This window comes from Octopus sinensis, linkage group LG4 (genome assembly GCF_006345805.1).
Source record: "Octopus sinensis linkage group LG4, ASM634580v1, whole genome shotgun sequence".
Taxonomy (NCBI): Eukaryota; Metazoa; Mollusca; class Cephalopoda; order Octopoda; family Octopodidae; genus Octopus; species Octopus sinensis.
Window position 1 is genome coordinate 114,920,164 of NC_043000.1, and position 27,485 is coordinate 114,947,648.

General features: G+C 39.6%; 1 protein-coding gene across 9 annotated transcripts in view; it reads left to right on the plus strand.

The window, feature by feature from the left end:
* The window catches only part of LOC115210393, a 274,118-nt gene that overhangs the window by 110,728 nt on the left and 135,905 nt on the right, over nt 1-27,485 (plus strand). For all 9 annotated transcript variants that reach the window (XM_036502388.1, XM_036502389.1, XM_036502391.1 and 6 more), the window contains exon 2: nt 11,571-13,784. In XM_036502388.1, the coding sequence (XP_036358281.1) occupies nt 11,571-13,784 (2,214 nt within the window). The remainder of the gene's footprint in view (nt 1-11,570; nt 13,785-27,485) is intronic.

Consider the following 27,485-nt stretch of genomic DNA (forward strand, 5'->3'; position numbering starts at 1 on the left):
GCATGACAGTAAGACCTGGGGTGTGAGGTCATCATGAATGTATATAGCAATTCCACCATGGCTCCTTCTGTCTATTTGCAGTATGGCATATTTTGGTATATGTACTTCTGCATCCTCTATATCAGGGCTGAGGTGAGTTTACATGAGTGCTATGCATAGGGCTTTATTACATGCAGCAAGATATCTCAGGAAAGAAATTTTGCTTTTATTACGATGCAACAGGCCCCCAATATTTAGTAAAAAGTTGGCATGATGACTGTGCAGGTGTTAGGGGAGGCCACCCCTTGTCTGTTGACTGTGGTGGCCTTGCACAGTCATGGGCAAGGTTCCTTGTTTGTGCTTGGTGTAGCCAAGTCAGCTGTTGCACAATCTTTTGCGCCATGTACAAAAAACACTCTTGCTCAGCTGCTGCATTGTACATAACATCTGAAGAGCGCACTTCTTTTGTAAATTTTTTCCTTGGAGAAATTGGTTGTCTTTTCTCAGGGAAGTTTTCCTCCTTAAGGCCCCTGTAGTTTTGGCAGGGTGTCGGATGGGCAAGCCAGCAGTTTTTGCTTTCTTCTTCCCCATGTCAGCATTTACCTTGCAGGTTCTTGAGTGTCTTCCAAATTTCTTCTTTCCTGTAAGGTTTTGGATGGCAATGGATCCTCCATGGGGTTTTCTGTTTTTTGTTTGGTGGGTTGGGGTTTCGATTTTGGTTGTTTCATTTTTGCCTCTTCCTTTTTCTTCCTTTCCTTCTTTATGCTTGTCTTTGTGGTCCGTCCTTCCTTTTCTTGTGATGGAAACTTTTTTCCTCTGGTTGTCCAATAGGGTGAGGGCTCCGTTCCTTTGTAGGACTGTTAGCACAGAGGGGGTTCTAGTTACTGCTTCCTTGGCTTCCCTATCCTTTTCTGCCTCGTCATTCACTAGGGTGGGTGATCCATTCTTTTGAAGAACCACTGGTTGTGTGTGTGTGTGTATGTGTATTTATATATATATATATATATATATATATGTATATGTGTGTATATATATAAATATATATATATATATGTGTGTGTGTGGAGGTGCAATAGCCCAGTGGTTAGTGCAGCAGACACACGGTTGTAGGATCGCAGTTTCGATTCCCAGACTGGGCATTGTGAGTGTTTATTGAGCGAAAACACCTAAAGCTCCACGAGGCTCCGGCCGGGATTGGTGGCGATCCCTGCTGTACTCTTTCGCCACAACCTTCTCTCACTCTTTCTTCTATTGGCCTGCTCGCTTAGCCAGCGGGATGGCATCATTTGCAGGCTAAAACAATGCGAAGCGCATTGTGACCAGCGATGTGTAGCAACATCTGATAGCCTTTCGGTCACGGTGATCATGGTGATATATGTGTGTGTGTATTCATATTTATATATATATGTGTGTGTGTATATTTATATATATATGTACACACACACACATATATATATATTTGATATGGTTGTGTATGTGTGCATAACGAAAAAATATCTATGTATTTGTGTGAGTGTAAGCAAAATTGCAATCAGTGATTAGAATGAATGTTATTGGAGGTCAGTATGCAGACTACACTGACCACTTGCCTTGCTGGTGAAGTGGTGGCTGTTGGTGGTGATGGGGGTGGCGATGGTGGCGGTATTGCACAAGGTGGGTTGGGGTTGTTATTCACTACTAATGGTAACAAATATTTCTCATTCCACACCTTCCTGGAGTTCTCATTTATATAGCCAATTATTATTTTTTTTTTTGCTTTTGTATGGCTTTCTGTGTGTGTGTGTGTGTGTGTGTATATGCAGTGGGAGGTGTCTTGCTTGTGAAATGCAATTAAGCTTAAAAGGTACTCTTTCCTGTTGGTTAGGTTAAAATGTGGGTATGTCTCTATAGCTGTGTCTGTGTTTGGTAACTGATGTGAAAATGTTGGATTTGATCAATTGAAATCAATAACACAAGTACATTGTTTTCAAAAACCTATTGAAGATAGTGCTCCAGTATGGCCACAATCCAAAGAGTAGAACCAGTAAAAGAATGTCAGAATACATACAAACACACATACTTATAAAATTAACAAATCCATTTTGTTTTGTATGTTTTGTATGTTTGCAGTTGCTGTTATTGATGTTTCTATGATGAGTAACATGTTACTAATATAATTTTACCTTACTAGCTGCTATGGTAACACTGGGTCAGTCACAAAAACCCCTACTTCCCACCAGAGAAGTATCCAAAGTTCAAGAAAGCAACACATAGTTATCAATCCAGAGGTTTTAGGTTTGTATTGGACTAACCCAGTGGTTCTGAACCTTTTCACTACCATTTATTTAAATGAGTTTTCCCACAAACTCCTTTTAATATGCTTATCCTTTCGTATTTATATATATAGGCGCAGGAGTGGCTGTGTGGTAAGTAGCTTGCTTACCAACCACATGGTTCTGGGTTCAGTCCCACTGCGTGGCACCTTGGGCAAGTGTCTTCTACTATAGCCTCGGGCCAACCAAAGCCTTGTGAGTGGATTTGGTAGACGGAAACTGAAAGAAGCCATCGTATATAAGTATATATGTATGTATGTGTGTGTATATGTTTGTGTGTCTGCGTTTGTCCCCCAACATCACTTAACAACCGATGCTGGTGTATTTATGTCCCCATAACTTAGTGGTTCAGCAAAAGAGACCGATAGAATAAGTACTAGGCTTACAAAGAATAAGTCCTGGGGTCGATTTGCTTGACTAAAGGTGGTGCTCCAGCATGGCCACAGTCAAATGACTGAAACAAGTAAAAGAGTTATAGAGTGTGTGTGTGTGAAATTTTGAATTTAGTTTGCGGACCCCAGTACTACCTTTGCAAATAGCCAGAGGTCTGCAGACCCCAGGTTGAGAACCACTGGACTAAACTTTTAGCATTTGAACTAGAGATATCGAGCCAAAATAGTCTCCTTATTTTATGTTCAAATTGGCCAGATTTGGACTCTCACACACATCCTACAATGTCATTCTAAAAATAAATAATCTCGTTATTGAAATCTCAAAGATATGAGATAATCCATGATTAACTCAAACCACGGGGATGGTAAGCACCCCGACGGAATAACACTTTTCCCATTTGAGGGATGCAGATCTCTAGTCAGGGACACAATATGCAGCTACATGTTCTCCAGCTCCAACCTTGGTGCATTAGCTACAAACTTGGGTGTCACCAGTCATAACATAGAGGAGGGAAAAATCAAAATATACCAGAGATATACCAGTGATTGAGAAGATCCAGCAAGGGAAGTGAGACCACAGCCATAGCCTATACTAGTGTTGCATAACCAGCCCATTTAAAAAGTACCTTTGAATCATCAGGTGACATTCCGTGCTTGAGGAGACCTATTGAGTCAAATAAATCAAAATCAAATCAAATCACAATCAAATGGTAATTGTAGTTGTGGCCGATACCAGTGCTGGTGGCATGCAATAAGCACCATTCGTGTGTGGGTTGCTGCCAGAACTGCCTGACTGGCTCCCCGTGCCAGTGGCACATAAAATGCACCATCCAAACATGATCGATGCCAGCCTTTCCTCCTGCCCTGACTGGTTCCTGTGCTGGTGACACATAAAAAGCACCATCCAAACATGATCGATGCCAGTGCCACCAGACTGGCTCCCGTGTTCGTTAACATGTAAAAAGCACCCACTACACTCTCGGACTGGTTGGCATTAGGAAGGGCATCCAACTGTAGAAACATTGCTAGATCAGATTGGAGCCTGGTGCAGCCTCCTGGCTTGCCAGTCCCCAGTCAAACCGTCCAACCCATGCCAGCATGGAAAACTGACGTTAAACAATGATGATGATGACAGAGGCCTGGCCGGCCATTATCAGTTTGTGCTGGTCACCATTAAGATGTCAGTAGGGCTAGAACCCTGAACTACTGATTTTCTTCACAAAATAAGCATAACACTGGCCTGTCAGAGAAATGAGCCCCTTAAAGTGGAGAGGTTGCTGCAGCTGGCCATTCTCGGCAGCAACGCCAGCCATCACAGTTGTAACAGTGGTGTGCTCAGCCACACCTCACTTGTTCTGAGGTATGTGGCCCATCGCCCCTCCCCCCCAAGCTTCCCCCCACCCCGGCTTTATCACCTCCCCACCACCACATTTATTTATTTTTTCATTTTCTTTCATATCTCTCTTCTTCCTTCTTTCTCTATACTTAAATATTCCAACGAAGTCCATTTGAATAAAAAAGCATTCCATCTGACAGAACAATCTGAATGTCAAAGGGTTAGAACTAGGACGATTTTGTTGTTGTTGTTGTTGGTGGTGGTGGTGGTAGCTGTTATACTGTAAATTAGTCTTCCACTTAATAAAATTCCTCCAGTAATGTAACTCAACTCTCATAAAATATATATTGTATTTCTACAGGTTTATGTCTGTCCCTGTTTGTACATGAATATATCTGCTTCTCTGTCCACATTTATTTGAATGCATGCATTTATGTATGTCTGTATATGTATATATACATACATTTATATACATATGTATATAAATGTAGATATATATGTGTGTGTATGTATGTATATACAAATATATATAAATAAATGCTAGTATGGAAAGTGGATGTTAAACAACGATGATGATCATCATCATCATCTTCATCATCATTTAACATCCGTTTTCCATGCTAGCACGGGTTGGACGGTTTGACCGGGTTCTAGGAAGCCAGGAGGCTGCACCAGGCTCCGGTCTGATCTGGCAGTGTTTCTACAGCTGGATGCCCTTCCTAACGCCAACCACTCCGTGAGTGTAGTGGGTGATTCTTACGTGCTACCAGCACGGGTGCCAGGGGAGGCTGGCAGCAGTCACGATTGGTTGGTGCTTTTTACATGCTACCAGCACGGAAGCCAGTCGAGGCGACGCTGGCATCAGTCACATTTGGATAGTGCTTTTTACATGCCACCGGCACAGGTATCACAACTATGATTTCCATTTGATATTTATTTTGATGTTGATGTACTTGACTCAATAGGTCTCCTCAAGCACAGCAGGTCACCCTACGATCCACGGTAAGCACAGCAGGTCGTTCTGCAATCCAAGGTACTTTGGATGGTCTGGGGCTGCTATGTGAAACTAGTGCAGGAAACAGCCATGAACTCACATTATTTATCGGGTCTTTGCAGTCACAGCATATCTCCAGAGATCTCGGTCTTCGTCATTGCCTCTGTGAGGCCCAACGTTCGAAGGTCATGCTTGACCATCTTATCCTATGTCTTCTTGGGTCTACCTCTCCCCTAAATTCCTTCAACTGTTTGGGAGTGGCACTTCTTCACACATCTCTCCTCATCCATCCATAGTACATGACCATACCAGCGCAAACGTCCCTCTTGTACACCACATCCAAATCTGATATATATATATATCATCATCATCATCATCATCGTTTAACGTCCGTTTTCCGCGCTAGCACGGGTTGGACGGTTTCGACCGGGGTCTGGGGAGCCAGGGGCTGCCCCAGGCTCCAGTCTGGTCTGGCAGTGTTTCTACAGCTGGATGCCCTTCCTAACGCCAACTACTCTGCGAGTGTAGTGGGTGCTTTTTACGTGCCACCTGCACAGGTGCCAGAGGGGTCTGGCAACGGCCACGGTCGGTTGGTGCTTTTTATGTGCCACCTGCACAGAAGCCAGTCGGGGCGGTGCTGGCATCGGCCACGTTCGGATGGTGCTTTTTATGTGGGGGGGTGCAGAAATATAGGGGAGCACCAGCGGGGAGGGGTGTTTGGAGTGTTCATGTACTTGACTCAACAGGTCTCCTCAAGCACAGCGGGACGATCTGGGATCCGGGGTACTTTGAATGGGCAGGGGCTATGCGGAACTGATGCAGGAAGCAGCCCGGGTCTTTGCAGTCACAGCATATCTCCAGAGATCTCGGTCCTTCGCCATTGCCTCGGTGAGGCCCAACGCTCTGAGGTCAAGCTTGACTGCCTCATCCCATGTCTTCCTGGGTCTACCTCTCCCCCTGATACCTTCAACTGTTTGGGAGTGGCACTTCTTCACACATCTCTCCTCATCCATCCGCAGCACATGACCATACCATCGCAAGCGTCGCTCTTGCACACCACATCTGATGCTTCTTATATCCAGCATTTCTCTCAGGATGCTTACACTCTGTCGTGCGTGCACACTGACATTACACATCCAGCGGATCATGCTAGCTTCATTTCTTTCAAGTCTACGCATGTCCTCTGCAGTCATAGCCCATGTTTCATTACCGTGAAGCATGGCAGTTCGCACACATGCATCATACAGTCTACCTTTCGCTCTGAGGGAGAGACCCTTTTTCGCCAGTAGGGGTAAGAGCTTTCTGAACTTTGCCCAGGCTATTCGTATTCTAGTGGTGATACTCTCTGTGCATCCACCTCCGCTACTAACTTGGTCACCCAGGTAGCGGAAACTATCAACTACTTCTAGTTTCTGTCCCTGGAGTGTGATGGAATCTGCTTTCTGAGTGTCTGTGGTGTCTATTGTCCCTGTGCATCTGCCGCACATGAAGGCTATCTTATCTGTTAATTTCCCTTTAATGTTGCTGCACCTCTTGTGCGTCCATAGCTTACATTGGGTGCATCTTATGGAGTTTCTACCTGCACCTTTCCTACAGATTGAGCAGGGCCACCTACTCGAGGGGGTGTGTGCTGAGTACGCCTTGCTGCTTACTATTACTTTGGTCTTTGCTACATTTACTCTAAGGCCCTTTGATTCTAACCCTTGCTTCCACACCCGAAATTTCTTTTCTAGTTCCGGTAGTGATTCTGCTATGAGAGCCAGGTCATCAGCATAGAGGAGCTCCCAGGGGCATCCTGATTTGAATTCCTCTGTTATTGCCTGGAGGACTATGATGAATAGAAGGGGACTGAGGGCTGAGCCCTGGTGCACACCTACTTCTACCCGGAATTCTTCACTATATTCGTTGCCAATCCTAACCTTGCTGGCAGCCTCTCTGTATAGAGCCTGTACAGCCCTTATTAGCCATTCGTCAATCTCCAGTTTCCACATCGACCATCAGATAAGGGAACGGGGAACCCTATATATATATATATATATATTTCTGTGAGAGTTAGAGGTTGGGAAACCAACCACCTAAGGGACAGTACCTATCCAATATACTGCTGGTAGTATACCCAGTTATTCATAGTCAAATGCTGGTTATTGCATGGCAATTTCACAGTTGAGTGTCATATATGGGCTGGGGTAAAAAGTGGTTTACCCTGAATTTATATGGCAAATATGAAAATGAAAAGGATACAAAATGACATACATCAGCCGGTAGATATTCCAGTGTGTCTATTTATTCCAAAGTATTAGAAGAAAACATAGTGCCAGATTATGTTTTCTTCTAATGGTTTGGAATAAATAGACACACTGGAATATCTACTGGCTTATTTGCCGCATATGTGTGTGTGTGTGTGGAGGTGCAATGGCCCAGTGGTTAGGGCAGCAGACTCACAGTTGTAGGATCATGGTTTCAATTCCCATACTGGGTGTTGTGAGTGTTTATTGAGCAAAAATACCTAAAGCTCCACGAGGTTCCGGCAGGGGATGGTGGTGATCCTTTCTGTACTCTTTCACCACAACTTTCTCTCACTCTTCTGTTGGCCTGCTCGCTTAGCCAGCGGGGTGGCATCATTTGAAGGCTAAAACAGTGCGAAGTGCATTGTAACCAGCGATGTGTAGCAACATCTGATAGCCTGGTCGATCACGGTGATCACGGTGTTACATATATATATATATATATATGTGTGTGTGTGTGTGTGTCTTTATGAGTTAGAGATTAAGCAACCATTTAAGGGATAGTGAATATCCAATACACTACTGGATGTATACCTACAGGGCAATATTACAATAGACTACTAGGTATGGGTGGGGGTAAAGCAGAAATTTACCCAGGATTTTTTAGGCAAATAAGAAAATGGAGAGGATAATCAATCGACAAACACCAGCTTGTAAACATTCAATTATACCTATTTATTAATTAATTACAATCATATGTGTGAGTGGTCCAAATAAACAAATGAAATAAGCAAATATGTATTCGCTTATTTGGATCACTCATACATATGATTGTAATTAATTAATAAATAGGTATAATTGAATGCTTACAAGCTGATGTTTGTCTATTGATTATCCTCTCCATTTTCTTATTTTTAGATATATATCTATATATATATAGATTCACATGAATATGGTACTTAAGTTGAGGCACCAGAATTCAGTATGGTATTATCCATACAATTTCAAAATAAGGTGATTAAAATCAAAATAAACAACAAGGATATCCAGAGGTAATGCAGTACTATCGTTTCAAGCAACTCCATTTAATTAAACAATGCAATCATTACATCAATTTAAATGCAGAGCAATCCTCAGCTGCATAAAGACATAAAATTTAATTAAATTAAAACAGATGGAAACATTTGTATAATTTTACCTAAAAACTCCAAGAAGGTAAGGAGATAGACAAAGAACATGCTACCTTCACTTCAGCTTAGAAGCTATAAGGTATCAGAAGATACAGATTTTGCTTGTCACTGTTTTAAGGGGTTAGTTTTAATTTATAGACAAGTTTTATCAAATCTTTGTATATCTAAGGCCAAGAGAACAAGGAGCAGTGTCTGTTAGGAATGGGGCTGAGGGAGTCGGCAGAAATCATAGTGGGTGAAAGCAGCATGTTCTTTGTCTATCTCCTTACCTTCTTGGAGATTTCTACATTTATTGTTTATTGTTCTTTCTACAAAAGAACAATAAACATCCACAAAATCAGTTTTCTTTTCAGTGAAATGAAAACTGAAAATTATCTGCAAAGCAAACCGAAAGATGATGCAAAGACTGTAGTAAACAAGAAAAATAAATAACAGGGGAGATGTAAGAAGCTGAGAAGAGTCAATAGTACATGAGAATGGTCAGGAACATTCTGGTAAGAAAGAAAGGCAACATGTTTGAGAAGAGTAAGATGTGACTTAATGTGATTAGCCATAGCCTGCTTTTTGAAAGAACACAACCTTAGATATCACACTTCCAGTTCTTTTGATTATCAGCTATCTAAGGTTGTGTTCTTTCAAAAAGCAGGCTATGGCTAATCCCATTAAGTCACACACATACTCACACAAACAGTCTCTATATATAGACCTCTTACTGCCCTCTCCTCATATACCATGCATGTGGTGTACAACAAAGAACATAGATCCAACTCTGGAGGGAAAAAATGGTTGTTCACAGGCATACCTGATCATTTCTGTTGAAAGACTGAATTTTGCCTGCCAGGTTTGTTAAAGAACTTGTAAATTGTTGGCTTCAAATTTTAGCACAAGGCCAGTATTTTGAGGGGAGAGGTAAGTCGATTATATCAACCCCAATACTCAACTGGTACTTATTTTATCAACCCTGAAAGGATGAAAAGCAAAGTCAATCTCAGAGGAATTTGAACTCAGAACATGAAGAAGGATGAAATACTACAAAGCATTTTGCCCTGCGTGTCAATAATTCTTATAATTTTACCTGCTTGCTGCCTTAAAACTTGTAAATGAAATAGTTTAAGGGTCACCTCTGAGCACATGGGTGTATGATGTTGAGTAGTTTAACTGATCATTAAATAATGAGACAGCTATCATCTGACAAGGAGAAGCAATTATTATACGGACACATGTATGAATATGTATGCATAAGTATGCATGTAAGAATATGTATACATTTACATATATATGTGAAGGCACATGGCTTAATGGTTAAAGCGTCAAGCTCACAATCACGAGATAGTGAGTTCGATTCCCAGACCAAGCTGTGTGTTGTGTTCTTGCGCAAGATACTTTATTTCATGTTGCCCCACTTCGCTCAACTATAGAAATGAATTGTGGTGTCACTGGTGCCAGGCTGACTTGGCATTTGCCTTTCCCTTGGATAACATCAGTGGCGTGGAGAGGGGAAGCTGTTATGCATGGGCGACTGTTGGTCTTCTATAAACAACCCTACCCAGACTTGTACCTCAGAGGGCAACTTTCTAGGTGCAATCCCAAGGTCATTCATGATGGAAGGGAGTCTTTACCCTTCCTCTTTTACATATATATGTAAAGTGTACATATAATGTGTATATGCATGTAATATGTATGCATGTAAGGTATGTATGTATTTATGTGTATGTAAGGTATGTATGTATGTATGTATGCATGCATGCATGCAGCCAACACATTTCTGTTTACTCTCTACGTTCTGAAGAAATGAAAAGTTATATATTACATAAGGAATTGGTAGACACTTCTTCAAAAAAAGATAGGTTAATCAGAGTTGGAATATCTTTGCTCAAAACCTGCTTGATTAGGATTCACCAGGGGTCACACAACTACATCAGCAGTAACCTTATTGAAACTTGCATCAAACTGAAAGAGAACATTGTTTCTATCACACACACACAAACATACATATATGTATATACATACATATATATATATATGTATATGCATATATTTATATATATATATATACACGTGTGTGTGTGTGTGTGTGTATCATCATCATCGTTTAATGTCCGCTTTCCATACTACGATGGGTTAGGCGATTTGACTGAGGACTGGCAAACCAGATGGCTGCTCCAGACTCCAATCTGATCTGGCAGAGTTTCTACAGCTGGATGCCCTTCCTAACGCCAACCACTCGAAGAGTGTAGTGGGTGCTTTTATGTGCCAGCAGCACGAGGGCCATTCAGGTGGTACTGGCAACGACCTTGCTCGAATGTTTTTTCACATGTCACCAGCACAAGTGCCAGTAAGGTGACATTGGTAACGATCATGCTCTAATGGTGCTTTTATGTATATATATATATATGTATGTATATGTATAAATAGATACAACCATACATATCTACAGTGGCAGACTGGCCAGGTTTCCAGCTTTCCTAATGGCAAGTGGTTCCCTGTGCCATTAGAATCCATATATGGGGGCCCATGTTAGTATCTAAGGGATTCATCCCCTCAAGTTTGAGAATTTTTTTATTCAACCCTGGTAGAATGCATTAATCATTTCAGCCTAGCTGTGTTTGTAGACAGCTGAAAAGAATACTTTTAACAAAAAAAAAATTAAGTGATAACATTGTAGTTGCAGGTAGGCCCCCTTGTAGTTGCGGGTAGACTCCCTTAGTCTCCTGGCAACCCAACCAATATTTTAAAACCCAGTCCGCTACTGCATACATTCAGACGAGATGGTGAAGATGCCGACGACCGCTTTGTTCAAAGCCTCTCTGGACCTCAAGTGGCCTGAACTCTTTACATGAACACCACCCTGTACTTAACTCCATGTCCCCCTACATGGCCTTGCTATTTGCTTTTGAGCCAAATTAACTAACTAACTAACTAACTAACTATATTCCATAATATATTAGTTGGGTGTTGAAACTACAACCCTGAGCCCTCATTGAATGCCTGAGCTTTTCATATTTTCTTATTTCATATTTTATACTTCCAATTTCATAAAGAACTTATTTGCTAAATGTTATTTTGTAACAAATTATCTCCATGTGAAATAATGCAATCTCCTTGTTTATTTGTTATTTTGTTTCTTTTTTTTCTTTTTCAGAAAATCCCTTTCCCCTAAAAAGGGGTCAGTAATCGTGATGAAGGGAAAGGTGAAAAAATCATCCCCAAGACGAGAAAATGGAACTCCCAGCAAACCATCTCTAAAGACCACACCAGCTCCTGTTGCAGGAAAACCCACTTCGTTGCCACAAAACCAAAACTTAACAGATCCAAACAGAAATCAGACCCCTGAAAGTAAAACTGAACATACTTTAGCATCAAACAAGGGTCAAACAACAAACCAGTCAAACAAACCCCAACCCATTCAAACTGGCCTGGTAAAAGACCCTGTAACTGGTCCCAGAGGAAATTTGAATGGCTCTTCCACTCCACTGCCTGATAACCATTTATATCAACAGAACCAGGGAACCCCTACAAATACTTCACCTCAGCCTCAGATCCCCTTATCAGATAATGTTCCACAAAATATTCCTCAGTCACAAAGCCCTCAATCCAATCCTGATTTTTATAATAGTTCCCCGCAACGTATGGCCAGTCCTTCATCACCACCCCAGCGCCCAAGCTCTCCCCCCCACCCAAAATTGGTATCACAGACTTTAACTAGGGATGCTTATCCATCTCCAAAGCACCAAGCACCTTCCCAACCCTACTCTTCTTCGTTGCAAACTCCACACAGTCACACCAACTCGCCATCTCCCAAACATACAAATCTGAACACTACCTCACATCAGCCTCAATATAGTTCACACGCCTCTTCTGTACATCATGGTCAAAAGCCCAGCGGTTCCCCTCGCCAAAATCCTGTGCCTTATCAGCAATCTGACCAATATTACCCACATGAGGCTGAGAGGGAAGCCACCTTTCAACAAGAACAATATGACCAGCATATGTATGATGCAGAATACAACCAACCTGATAATTATTATGATAACTCTCCACAGCAGTCACATGGCCACAGGCGTCCTAGTATACCAAATGACCACGGTCAAATACATGGTCGGCAATCTCCACACCCAGCTCAAAATTATCGTAATTCTGGTTCAAACCAAGGATCAGGAGGTTATCCTCCAAGTGCCAATGATTTCTACCGAACAGAAAGCCCCCAAAGAGCTTCAGACTTAGATAACAGCCCCTATACTCACCAATCAAACCAGAATGCTGCAATGCAACATTCTCCTGGGTCTCACAGAAGCAGGTCTCGAACTCGAAAAGGTTCAACATCACCCAGGAATGTAAACAATCAAGATTATATTCCAGAACACGATGGATATGGTAGGGATATGGCACCAGCTGTTGACCAGAGATATCCTCCGGAATATTATGACACTCCAATGCAAGAACAACAGGATCCCTATGCTTATGCTGAAGATCTTCCCATGTCACAGCCTTCTGCAAATGTGACAAATTCCCCCAGAGTACCTGGTACTCAGTCTCCTCGGTCCCAGATTCCTTCTTCACCGGGCAGGCACATGCAGCATTCTCCTACAAGCAACATGCCTTCTTCAACAAAGGCACAGTATACTGAAAACAAACATCGTCGCACACCTTCTCCACAAATGGGTACACAGTTCATGGGAACTAGCCATTCCCCACACCAACAAAAAATTAATTCAAATCAAAATATGAGGGGTCTTGACCAGAAACCCACAAACTACAATACTCAGGGTCACAGTCCCTATTCTCCTACAAAAATGGAGCAATATTCACCGGATGATTACGGCTCATACCCTATGCAAAATGGCAATAATCAGTTTGAGGGTTACTCCCCTAATGTGCCTCAAATGGGCACTCAACACTTACAAGGTCACTACAGTGCCCAACACCAACAAGGAAGCCACATGACAGCATACTCCTCCGAGTACAACAACCAAGATCAGAGGCACAACTTCCGTCGTAATAGCTACAGCTCTTCGAGTGCAAGAGCTGGCCCACAGGGACACTACAACCCTGAAAACGTAGACACCAGCTTCCAAGTGAAGGCACCACTGAAACATGTTGACAGTAACACACCAACCAAAAGAGCACCAAGATCACCGAAAACTCCCCTGGCGCTGCCTCTCGGGGCAAAACAGCCCCCCTCACCATCTACAGTGGCAAGGGCCTTAAAAGTAGATATGAGGGAAAAGACACCAACAAAAAACCAACAATATCCTCTCACAACCCAAGCCAAACCAATGCTTCCACCAATTCCGAAGAAGGAAATATTTGTTACATTTCCTGATAAACAGATGACAAAACATTTTATTGATCCCAAGTAAGTATATATATTTATTATGTTATTTAGTACTTCTTTCTCTCCTTTCTCTCTTCCCTTTCCCTCTTTCCTTCTTTGTATATACACATTATTCTCTTCAAACCCACATCTTTTCTTCAGACATGAAATAAAAACAACTTAAAATGAGCATTAATCATCTCAGTTATACTCATCTGGATGGTCATGTTAGGGTCTTAATAACTGCCCCTTCTACCTGATTTTTCTTATCAAATACACTGAGACAGACATAATCCATATTAATCCCATGGGCCTGCTCCTTCTTTCTAACTAAACCTTAAAAAAATAAATTGCTTCTCAATTTCTAAAACACACCCACCACCCCAACTGGTGGCACGTAAAAAGCATCATCCAAATGTGACCGATGCTAGAACCCACTGACTGGACCCCATGCCGGTGGCACATAAAAAGCATCCACTACACTCTCAGAGTGGTTGGCATTAGGAAGGGCATCCAGCTGTAGAAACATTGCCAGATCAGATTGGAGCCTGGTGCAGCTGCTGGCTCTCCAGACTTCAGTCAAACCATCCAACCCATGCCAGCATAGAAAACAAACATTAACGATGATGATGATGATGATGAAATCTGTTTCAGAGAAATTTGTAATTATTTGAATTCTGTGAGTTTTTTTTTTAATTACAGAATATTTCTGAAGAAGTCAGTGATTGTCTGTATTTTGTAGAATTTTGAAATTCTGTGTTTAATTTCAAATATTGGTTTCAAATTTTGGCATGAGGCCAGCAACTTCAGGGAGGGAGTTAGTTGACCCCAGTGTTCAACTGGTACTTATTTTATCAACCCTGAAAGAATGAAAGGCAAAGTTGACCTTGGTGGGATTTGAACTCATGACATAAAGACAGACAAAATCCCACAAGGCATTTTACCCAGTGTGCTTATCATTCTACCAGCTCACTACTCTGCTTTTAAATATCAATTTTCATCATCATCAACAGCATTTAACATCTGTTGTCCATGCTGGCATGAGTTGGACAGTTTGACTGGGCTGGCATGCTAGAAGGCTGCTCCAGACTCCAGTCAGATTTGGCATGGTTTTCTATGGATGCTCTTCCTAATGCCAACCACTCTGAGAGTGTAATGGGTGCTTTTACATGCCACTGGCACAGGTGCCATTTGCATGACACTGGGGTGTGTTTAATGTGCCAATTTGTGTGACACTGGTATCTGCCGTGACTGCAATTTTGCTTGGCTTGATGGGTCTTTTTCTCAAGCGTGAGGCCCAACACTCGAAAGGAACTCAGCCACCTTGCCTCCATGAGGCCCAGCGCTTGAAAGGAACTCAACCACCTTGCCTCCATGAGGCCCAATGCTTGAAAGGAACTCAGCCACTTTGCCTATTAATTTAAAATCTTTTTCTATCTTCATTTTAATCAGAAACAATTTCACTAGGTTTTAACAATGTAAAAATTGGTTTCTGATTTTTTTTTAATCTCTTGGATTTAAATCCTCACCTCTTGGTTGTTCAATGCTTCAAGCATGGGATAAGGTGTGGGTAATGACAGGTGGAGGGCAGATACTAAAGTTGAATTCCTTACTAAATTAAGCAAGTCAAATTCAGCAAAAAAAACTGGCAGAATAAATACCTGGCTTAAAAGAATAAAAGCACTGGCGTCAATTCTTTCAACTTAAGTTCTTGAAGGCTGTGCCCCAGTACAGCCAGTCAAGTGACAGAAGCAAGTAAAAAATATAAGAATTATATATATAAGTATATGTGTACTTGTGTGTTTATATGTGTATATATATGCACTTATATAATTGTGTATGCCCTGGCACTTGCCACCATCTATGTCTCCCTCTTCCATTATTCAACCATCCCATTTATATTCTGATGCCTGTCCCTTGTGAGTATGCCTGGCATTTTGCCACTTACTCTATCCCCCTGTCTCCCACTCTCCTTCTCCTGCACTTCCCACAGGTTGGGAAACCATGTATTTCCTTTACAGTAGCACACCTGTTGCTGTCTTCATTCTCTCTCTCTCTCTCTCTCTCTCTCTCTCTCTCTCTCTCTCTCTCTCTCTCTCTCTCTCTCTCTCTCTCTCTCTCTCTCATCTTGTACTTCCTCTACATCAAGCCATCTGTTTCTGCCTCACTATAACCCTTCATCATCTGACACAAGATCACCTCATCCAATGCCCTCTCCCCTCTTGAAAGTTTTATTATTTTTTTGTCTTGCAAGTACTTGGTGACCCTGTCAGGGAAGGTGCCACTTAAAAGCGCCCAGTCTACACTGTAAAGTGGTTGGTGTTAGGAAGAGCATCCAATTGTAAAAACCTTGCTAAAGCTGACCTCACCTGTGTTTGTGCCACATAAAAAGCACTAAGTCCACTCTACGAAGTGGTTGGTGATAGGAAGGACATCCAGCTGTAAAAATCCTGCCAATACAGTCACAGAATTCTGGTGCAGGCTTCTGCCTGGCCAGCTCATGTGAAACCATCTCACCCATGAGAAGGCAGATGTTAAGCGACAACAATGATGCTATATAATGTAGTGTTCCATGATAGAAAATTCAACAGAAAAAGTCCTCCATTTGGTGAGAGATAAATATTTATTCAAAGGTCATAATATATGTATTTAAACACTACTAAATATTTAATATGTAAAGAAATACACAAACATATTCATGCAAACCACATATCATAATGAACAAAAAAAAAACGAGTAACAGAAGAAAAGCGCAAAAACCGAGTGAATAAAAAGGCAACGTATAAAAAACGAAATAAATCTGTGCTAAAACAGGTTTTTTATAATCATTTCAATTACTAAAAATAGCTTAGTTAGTTTAAGACTTAATAAACAATTTATTCAGCATCTGTTTATACAATCAGTCACCATATGTGATTTTAAGCAAAATTAAACAATTTAAATCCTATTATAATGTTCTCTGTGTCAATGAACTGGTAATTGATATTAATTAACTGGTATGCTAATTAATAAACATTCTCTATCCTAATGGAAGATCAATTATTCATTCTTATTTCATACTGTAATTTATGAATAATTAGCATCAGTGGCACAGCTAATAGGGGAGCAAAAGAGGCAATCAAGCCCACCTGGCATATTTTTCAAAATTGGTGCTATTTCAATAATTTCTTTTAACTCATTAATTACCTTATATCACTAATTGTAATTTTCATACATAATGACATTGTTACCGAAAACATGAAATTAATGAATATAGAATACAATTACATACATTATAACTAATGAAATATTTTGCATTACATAAGAGAAATGAGTTAAAGGTTGTTTGGTATGCGTTATGGCACTTATTCTTATGTGATTGTTCCCCGCTAACTCTAGAACCTGTCTATGCCTTTGATTTGTATTGTTGGTCACATCTCCTAAATGAACCAGTCAACGGTTCACTGCATTTCTAATAGTAAGAGTGACAAGGGTGTGTCTCTATTACAGAACAAATATTTGTATTAGAACAGATAGCAGCACCCAGTTGTGCATGCACAGTGAGAGCTAGCAGTGACCTTGATAAGCAGAGCGTCCAAGTAACTGTACTGTGTTTACCTTACAGCTAGTGAAATTTGTGTTTTTGTAATCATGGGTATGTCATTGTGTGCAATTTTGTCATGGATAGGATAAAGGAGCCAACGTGGAAGACTGCTACATTGAGCATACTGCAGCGAGCTTATGGCAAGGAGGTAATAGGTTGTATGGAATGTTTCAAGTGACACTCGCACTTGAAAAGCAGAAGAATATCTGCAGCTCGGTCAAGAGCATCCTCGTCACTTTGTTCTGACATCTACGATATTGTGTATTGAGAATTCGTTCCCCAGAGTCAGTCGAGAATTCTATTGCCATGTTTTGAAGCATTTGGGGGAGGACGTTTGACAAAAGTAACCAGATCTGTGCAGCACAAAGAATTAGATTTTCCACCAAGCCCTCCTCCCTCGTGAGTTTTTCACCAAAATACAACATGGTATTGCTTCCACACCCACCCTATTCTCCAGATTTAGCATCTTCAGACTTCTATTTCTTACCCCAAGATGAAAATGCAGCTCAAATATTGCTGTTTTAACACCGTTGTCAAGATCCGGAGCAAATTGCAGTAGGTCCTTGATTTGCTTATGGAAGATAACTTTCAGGCCAGATGCCCAAAGTGGCAGGGATGCTGGAACTAGTGTATTGGTAGGGAGGTAGGTAGGTAGGTAAGTAGAGAGACAGACAGACAGGCAGACATGTAGGTAGGTAGGTAGGTAGGTAGGTAGAGAGACAGGCAGGTAGGCACGTAGACAGGTAGGTAGGTAGGTGGCCTGGCTCAACGACAAAGACTCCCAAGCCAAGCATGACCACCTCAAGAACATCAGAGGAAAGGTGCAGACTGAGCTGCGACAGATGAAAGACAAGTTGTGGGAAAACAAGGCTGCAGAACTACAGCAGTATGCAGACGAGTACAACTCCAAGAAGTTCTTTGCCAGCCTGAAAGACATGTATGGCCCCACGCTGAATACAATGGCACCTGTGTGCTCTGCCAATGGAACCCTGCTTACTGAGAAGAGCGACATCATACAGCACTGGAGTGAACACTTCAGTCAGCTGCTAAACATACCATTCCAGATTGACCAGCAGGCTATCGAAGACATGCCACAGCACCTAGTCCTGGTGTCGCTTGATGACACTCCCCCCCAACACTGGCAGAAATCCAGAAGGCCATCAAGCAACTACATGTGGGGAAAGCACCTGGTCCTGATGGAATACCCCCAGAGATCTTCAAAGAGAGAGGTGAAGCTGTTGCCATCAAGTTGACTGAGCTGATACAGCAGTTCTGGGATGAAGGGTCAGTGCTACAGGACTTCAAGGATGCCAACATCGTGCATCTGTACAAGAACAAGGGGGACAGAGCTTCATGTGACAACCACAGAAGCATCTCATTGCTGAGCATCGCAGGAAAGATCATGGCCTGTGTTTTTCTGAACCACATCACATACCACCTGCTGGACGGTATGGTCTCAGAGATACAAGAGAAGTGCCGAGAACAAAACCAGAGCCTCTACATCCTCTTTGTGGACCTGACAAAGGCTTTTGACACTGTCAGCCGAGAGGGCCTATGAGATATCTTGCCCAAGCTGGGCTGTCCACCAAAGCTCATCAGGATCATCCGGTCATTTCATGATGGCATGATGGCTCGTATCATGAAAAACGGAGATGTCTTTGATCCATTCCCGGTCTCCAATGGCATGAAGCAAGGCTGCGTGATGGCTCCCACACTCTTCAGCCTCATGTTTGCCACCATAATCTTCCATACTCTGTCAAAGTCTGATGTTGGTGTCACTATTTGCTACAGATGTGACAGCCAATTCTTTGACCTCAGGCGTCTGAAGGCAAAAACCAAAGTCCTGGACGCCCTAGTGAGAGACTTCCTGTTTGCAGACAATTATGCGCTTGCAGCATTGAATGAACCAGACCTTCAGACTGACCATTAGCCTGTGAAAAAATGAAGTGATGCTTCAGCCTACACCTGGCCTGACACTTCCTGAGCTTCAGATTGAGATTGAGGGCAAAACTCAGAACAACGTGGAGAGCTTTACATGCCTGGGAAGCTGCCTGTCCTCAAACTGCAGCATAGACAAAGATGTCTCCATGAGGCTTGCAAAAGCAGGAGCTTCGTTTGGCAGACTTTGGACACATGTGTGGGCCAAATGAGGCATCAAACTTTCCACCAAGCTGGCAGTCTATAGGGCAGTCATCATCACCTCTCTACTCTACAGCTGTGGGATGTGGACGCTGTATAGGAGGCAAATGCAAGTACTTGACCAGTTCCACCTTCACTGCTTGCGATGAATCATGGGAATTTCCTGGGAGGACAGTCTCCAACACCGAGGTGCTTCGCTGAGCCGAAATGCCCGGGATCAAAGCCCTCATCATGAAGGCCCAGCTCCGGTGGGTTGGACATGTAGTCCAAATGGACGACGTGCATCTACCAAAGATGATCTTCTTCTTTGAGCTGGCTTCTGGAGCATGAAACCCTGGAAGTCCACTGAGGAGTTACAAGGACAACCTGAAGACTTCCCTCAAGGCCTGCAGCATTTCAGCCCGTGGCTGGGAATTGCTTGCCTCTGACTGTGGCGCCTGGCATCCATCTGTCCAAAAGGGTGTTAGGCTGTTTGAGGAAAAGCGTCTCAAGAGCCTGGACCAGAGGTGACAAGCCCGAAAAGAGAGGATCCCCAACCCTACTTCTGCTGTTACGTGCCTAACATGTGGCCACATCTGGATATGTATGTATATATATATATATATATATATACATTTAGATTCAGTTGAATATGGTACTTAAGTTAAAGGCACCAGAATTTGGTATGGTATTATCCATATAAATCAAATGGGGGGATTATAATCAAAATACGCAACAAGGATATCCTGCTTATTTTAGTTATATATATACATATCCATATATATATATATATATAATATATATATATATATGTATATATATATATGTATGTATGTCTGTATGTATGTATTTATGTACTGCTGTAGCTGAGGTGGAGGACTGTAGGGGTAGTCCACCTCATGTGGCACTTTCAAAAAGGCACCACTTTTGGGCCTGCTGTAGGCAACATGTTTTTTGTGGGGTCCAGGGGGCAGCAAACAGAAGGACTGCCCCGGGCAGCACACACTAGTGTATGTATGTATGTTTATATGTAAGCATGCAGGCGTTCTGTTTTCCTTGCTATTGTTGGATATGTGTTTGCACGTGTGTATTTATGATGGTGATGCTGATGACACTAGTACCACTACTACTACTACTACTAGTAGAAGAGTCTGGCAGTGAATGGGCTGAGTCATTTGAGTCTTAGAACGACTCACAATATTTGTTCCTTCCCTGTGCTCTGTGTCCGGATCCCACCAAGATCCAGTTTGTCTTTCATAATTTTGAGAATAATAAAGAAATCTCGATCCAGAGGGTCAGGCAAGATGTCATGCTCTGACAATACTAGTGCCGGGATGTATTGGCCCCAAGACAGCAGTCTTTCTCTTGGATTAACATCAACGGCATGGATGGCATGGAGAGGGATAGCAACTAGTCTTCCTGAAAACACTTGTCCAGGCCAACACATAGATGTATAGATGTATGGTCAATAATGACCAGTGGGAAAGTGGCAAGCTGGCAGAATCATTCGCGCATTGGCAAAAACGCTTCACAGCATTTTTCCTGTCTTGCCATTCTGAATTCAAGTTCTACTGAGGTCAACTATGCCTTTCATTCTTTCAGGGTCGGTAAAATAAGTACCAGTTAAGTCCTGGGGTCAATGTAATTGACTTACCCACTCCCCTGAAATTGCTGGCCTTGTACCAAAATTTGCAACCTATATTGCCTAGTGGATGACCCCACATAGTCTGGCTCCAAGTCAGCTCCAACCAAGTGGATTTACGACAAAGCATTCAGGCCATGATATCACAATTTTTTAATAAATATGAATAATAATATAAAATATGTATTTTGTTGCAGACAATAATAGTTCATGACTCATGAAAGATTTTTAGTTGGTGTTCAGTGACCACATGGAACCACCCTCATAGTGGTGCTTGTACAGTTATTGGTGTTGGTGCTGGTGATTTTTTATCTATGAACCCCTTTGATTGCTTATTTATTCTGGTGGACCCCCATAGTCATTTGATATTTAAAAACTAGTTTTATCAAAGTTCTTAATTTGATTTTCACACATTAACTTACATAGGTCTTGCAATACATACCAGAACATACATTTAAAGCAAAATTTTTTTAAGGGCCCTTAAAATACAGTTGTGGATCCCCAATTTACTCTTTTGTTACATGGGCCCCCAAAAATCTTATATGGAACCTCAAGGGCCATATGAACCCCAGTTGAGAACCAATGGTGTAGTTAGAGGTAAGAAAGGTGATAGGTTGCTTATCTTTGCCTTATCAATCAAAATGAAATTCCTTAATATAAATATTTTATCAACACTAACAATTAACAATAAAGATGATGAGATCAAACACACACACACACACACATATACATACATACATAAACACATATATTTATAAAAACACATACATATACACATATAAGTACTCACACATACATACATATACATATGTACACATATTCATATATGTACATATATAAAAACACACACGCATTCTTAGATAACACAACAAACTAGTTCACACGTACAAGCATTCATACAAAGATATGCACAGAGTCACCCATTCAGGCATATTAATTAGAAAGTATTCACACCTTCACACATAATTGTATACACATTCTCTCACTCTCTCTCTCTCTCTCTCACTAATTCTCTCTCATTCAATCACTCACTCTCTCTCTTTCTCTCACATACACACATACACACAAGTAACAGAGACAAGTATTGGAAACGGAGGTCATATAGTCACATCATATAACTCACCACAGCTTGGTATTAATTACTTTCCTCATATACACCCTGCCAAATAACAGGGCTATATATATATATATATATATATATATATATATATATACATTCATCTCATATACACCTTACACCTTCCTGATCATCAGATTGTTGTAAACTATCAGCCATGTCTAACGCCCCAGGATTAAACATGTCACACACGCTTGTATGTATTTATTGATTATCTCTTACATGTGCTTTTTTTTTTACTCACTTTGTTTTTATTCCATTACCTTCTACTTCACATACTACACCTGTCCACTTGCCAGTCCACATGCCCACCACTACACGTGTCCACATGTCTGCCTGTAGATTTATTCATGTGTCCATTTGTCATTTTTCTACTTCAATGGTGTCTATTTCTCTCAATGTCCAATATCCAAAAGCCAGCGTCCATCTTACTGTTACTTTCACCGTTTGATGTGTTAAAGTTGTTTTTTTTATATATGTACTTTTATAATAATTTGAATGACTTTGCTAGGTGGTGCTATTAAGTTAGACATGGCTTGGGCCAATACTGGCCAAAACCTATCAAAGTATGTATATACATACATACATACATACATATATATATATATATATATATGTATGTATGTATGTATGAATGTATGTATGTATGTATGTATATGTATATATGTATGTATATATATATATATATATGTATGTATATATATATATGTAGGTCCCGGGTTGAGTCGGGGTTAACCACAGTAAATAAGGTACTCAATACATAGCAGAGTAAATTAATTTATTTATAGAAGGAGCTTCTACAGGACTATATATATATATATGTATATATATATGTATAATGTATATATATATATATATATATATATATATATATATATGTATATATATGTGTGTATATATATATATTATATATGTATATATATATATATATATATATATATATATATATATGTATATATATGTGTGTATATATATATATATATATGTATATATATGTGTGTATATATATTATATATATATGTATATATATGTGTATATATATATATATATATATATATATATGTATATATATGTATATATATATATATATATATATATATATATATGTATATATGTATATATATTATATATATATATATATATATCACAATCAAGGAACGGCCATAATAGGCCATTCACCCACTAGAAATAACAGCCAAAGCTTCAACCGCAAAATAACATTAATTCCGCAAACCAGGAGAAAATGTTTTTTAATTTTCTCCTGGTTTGCGGAATTAATGTTGTTTTGCGGTTGAAGCTTTGGCTGTTATTTCTAGTGGGTGAATGGCCTATTATGGCCGTTCCTTGATTGTGATGTTGAACTTATAAATGGTCTATGACTATTTAATTTTTCCCACTAGGCCGCTGGTGGCAAAAAAATTCTACAAAATTTTTTTTGCCACCCTATATTGATTAAATATATATATATATATATATTATATATATATATATAAATGTATAATTATGAATATATCATCATCATCTTTTAACGTCCGCTTTCCATGCTAGCATGGGTTGGAATATATATATATATATATATATAAAAGTATATATATATGTATACAAATATACACACACACACACATTTTTTTTTTTGTAGTTTTAAGAGCTGTGGCACCACTGTTTTCTATATTGTTATTAGTGAGAGCCTCCTCTAATATGTGGAACTTGGTGAAGAATGGAGTTTGATGTAGCTACCCTTATTTGCACCTCTTGCTGTGAGGTAGGTTCATTTGGGACTCTCGACAGGAAGAGGTCCAGTTTTGATTTGAAAACACCTACATCATGGTTTCCTTTTCTCTGGTTCTGAATGTTCTCAGGATCCATCCAGCCTGTTGTCTGCACTTTGTCGCCATCCTTGTAATGTGCACTTGGAAAGAGGTATCATCACTCATGTCAATACCCAGTTCCCTCACTGATTTAGGCTCTGGGATTGTAATCCCCTGTGGACAAGTGTACCCTGTAAGTTTCATATGCAGTTTTGAATGCTGGTAGTGCAGGACTTGGAATTTTGCAGCATTAAACTGCATATTATTATTCTCGGCCCATCTGTAAATTGAGTTTAACTCCTGCTGCAAATGTGCAACATCGCTGGGGTTCTGTATTTTCTGCAAGACTTTTGTATCGTCTGCATAGCTGGCAAGGGTGGTTATCCAGGCACTTACAGGCATATCTGAGAGGGCCACTATAAAAAGCAGTGGTCCCAAGACAGTGCCCTGTAAAACACCGCTCACTATTTGTGTTTTCATAGAGGTGGCTCCATTAGCCACTACTGCCTGACTCCTATCTTTCAGGAAGTCATGTAACCAGTCTCCAAGTTTTCCAGCTATGCCAAGATCACACAGCTTGTGGCATATCATACCATGATCCACTTTATCAAAAGCTTTTGCACAATCAAGATATATTACGTCCACATTTGAGTTTTTGTGTAACTTCCTCAATGTCCAGTAATAATCTTGTAAGAGCTGGGTGGGTCAGGCAGCTCCTACCTCGTCGAAAGCCATGCTGGGTATCACTCAGCAAGTTATTTTCTTCGAGGAATGCAATTAGTTTCCCTCTGATTATCTGTTCCATGACTTTCCTGATGTGTGAAGTCAGAGAGATAGGACTATAGTTTTTGGTATCTGCCCTGCTTCCCCATTTATGGATTTGGCATATTATTCCCTCCTTCAGCTTGCTTAAGGAAGAAATAATATGTAAGATTATCACTGTTTAACATCTGATGGTGATTTCATATATATGTATGTGTGTGCATGAATATATATATATATATATATACTTTTATATATGTATATATGTGCGTATGTGTGTCTGTTATTAAGTAAGAAAATGGAGAGATTTATTTGATATAAATTAATTAATAGATTAATTTATATCCATTGAATCTCCCCATTTTCTTACTTAATAATATTTGATATTTATAACATATTTATTGAAGAAATATATCTTCACGATATAATATATTAAACCAGTATAAACTGGATGGAACCACCCCTATAAGAGGTTTATATATCCTCATAGTATCTGAATATATATATATATATATGTATATATATGGGCCAACCAAAGCCTTGTAAATGGATTTGGTGGACAGAAACTGAAAGAAGCTTTTTGTGTATATATATATATATGTATGTATGTATGTATATATATGTATATATATATATATATATATGTGTGTGTATATATATATATATATATATATATATGGATATGAATATGCATGTGTGTGTATATGTTTGTGTGTCTGTGTTTACATGCCTGTCATCTAGCAGTTCAGCAAAACGAGCCTGATAGAATAAGTACTAGGCTTACATAGAATAAGTCCTGGGGTCGATTTATTTGACTAAAGGTGGTGCTCCAGCATGAGTGTCTGTGTGTTAATTAGCTTGCTTACTAACTACATGCTTCTGGGTTCAGTCCCACTGTGTAGCAACTTGGGCCAGTGCCTTCTACTATAGAATGCCAGCTTTGAAGACAGACATTAAATGATGAGGATGATGACTTTGACATACCTACATACATATACACATACATGCCTAGATAGATAGATACATACATACATACATACATACATACGTACGTATGTATCTACACACACCACACACACACACACACATATATTGTGTACCAAAACACCATATCATTTCCTCATTTCCATCTCTCAGAAGTTAGACCTGCTGAGATTGGCTTTTTGCTACCTATTCCTATATCTTCTTTAACCTTCCTTAATCTTCTTCTTCTTTTGATGGTTGCAATGAAGTTTCTAATACAACGATCTTTATGTTCACTCCAAGGTTGTTCGCTCATATATACATTTAGACAGAAAAACAGACAGACAGACAGATAGATAGATAGACTTGTATATATATATATATATATATTTCTATATATATTTATCTTTCTATCTGTGTGTGTGTGCGTATAATATTAGGGAGTATAACTCCAAACTTACAGGCAAAAATTCAATTAAGTATTAAATCAAATTTCACAGTATAAATATTTAAACTATAAATTGAGTTGCATAATAGTGGTTTTATCTCTAATTTATATTTTATATGTGTATATATATATATGTATATATATATATATATATATACTTTATTTAAAGCTGCAGAAATATAACAAAAGCTGTTACTCAGAGTTTCACGTTACTGTTCATTGGACAGATTTGTTAACAAAACTGTCCGACGAACGGGAATGTGAAACTCTGAGTAACAGCTTTTGTTATATTTCTGCTGCTTTTAAATAAAGCATGTTACTCTATCTCTGGTATTTGAGTATTTTTTTTTCCACCTCGTTTCACAAGGATGTTTGGAGAACTCATATGTGTTTTGGCTGATGAGTACGGGACACTTGTATTTGCTGCAATATTTGCAGCTTTTAATAAAGCTGTTCTTCGTATGAAACAATTGTACTGAAAAACTAATCCATTCTTGTTGCTTTTTTCTTGTGTGTATATATATATTATATATATATATATATATATATATTGACCTGCTCGCTTAGCCAGCTGGGTGGCGTCATTCGAAGGCTAAGACAATGCGAACGCATTGTGACCAGCAATGTGTAGCAACACCTGAAGATATATGTATATATATATATATATGCATACATACATACATATATATACATACTATATATATATATATACATACTTATATATATATATATATATATATATATATATATATATATATACATACTTATATATATATATATATATATATATATACATACTTATATAATATATATATATATATTATATATATATTATATATATGCATACTTATATATATATATATATATATATATATATATATACATACTATATATATAATATATATATATATATATATTTATATAATATGATATAATATTATATAATACAATTTAGACAGAACAATGCAATGTGTACCAAAAAATCATAATTGCCAAGTCATATATATATACACACACGTATATAATATGTGTGTGTATATGCACACACATATATATATATGAATGAACAAAATGTAAAAGACATGGAAGATTAGCGTTCCCAGGAAAATCAAAATATCATAGTTCAGAAAATGTGTTGAGTCAGTGCATGGATCAAGTGCACAAGCACTTGAGAAGAACATGGGTGGTGCAACCACCAAAATTCTTAGGGTTGAACAAAACTTATATTGGCATCAATGAATTACAAATAAACATTCATTAGTCAACTCTTGAATGATACAAACATCAATAAAGACACCAGAA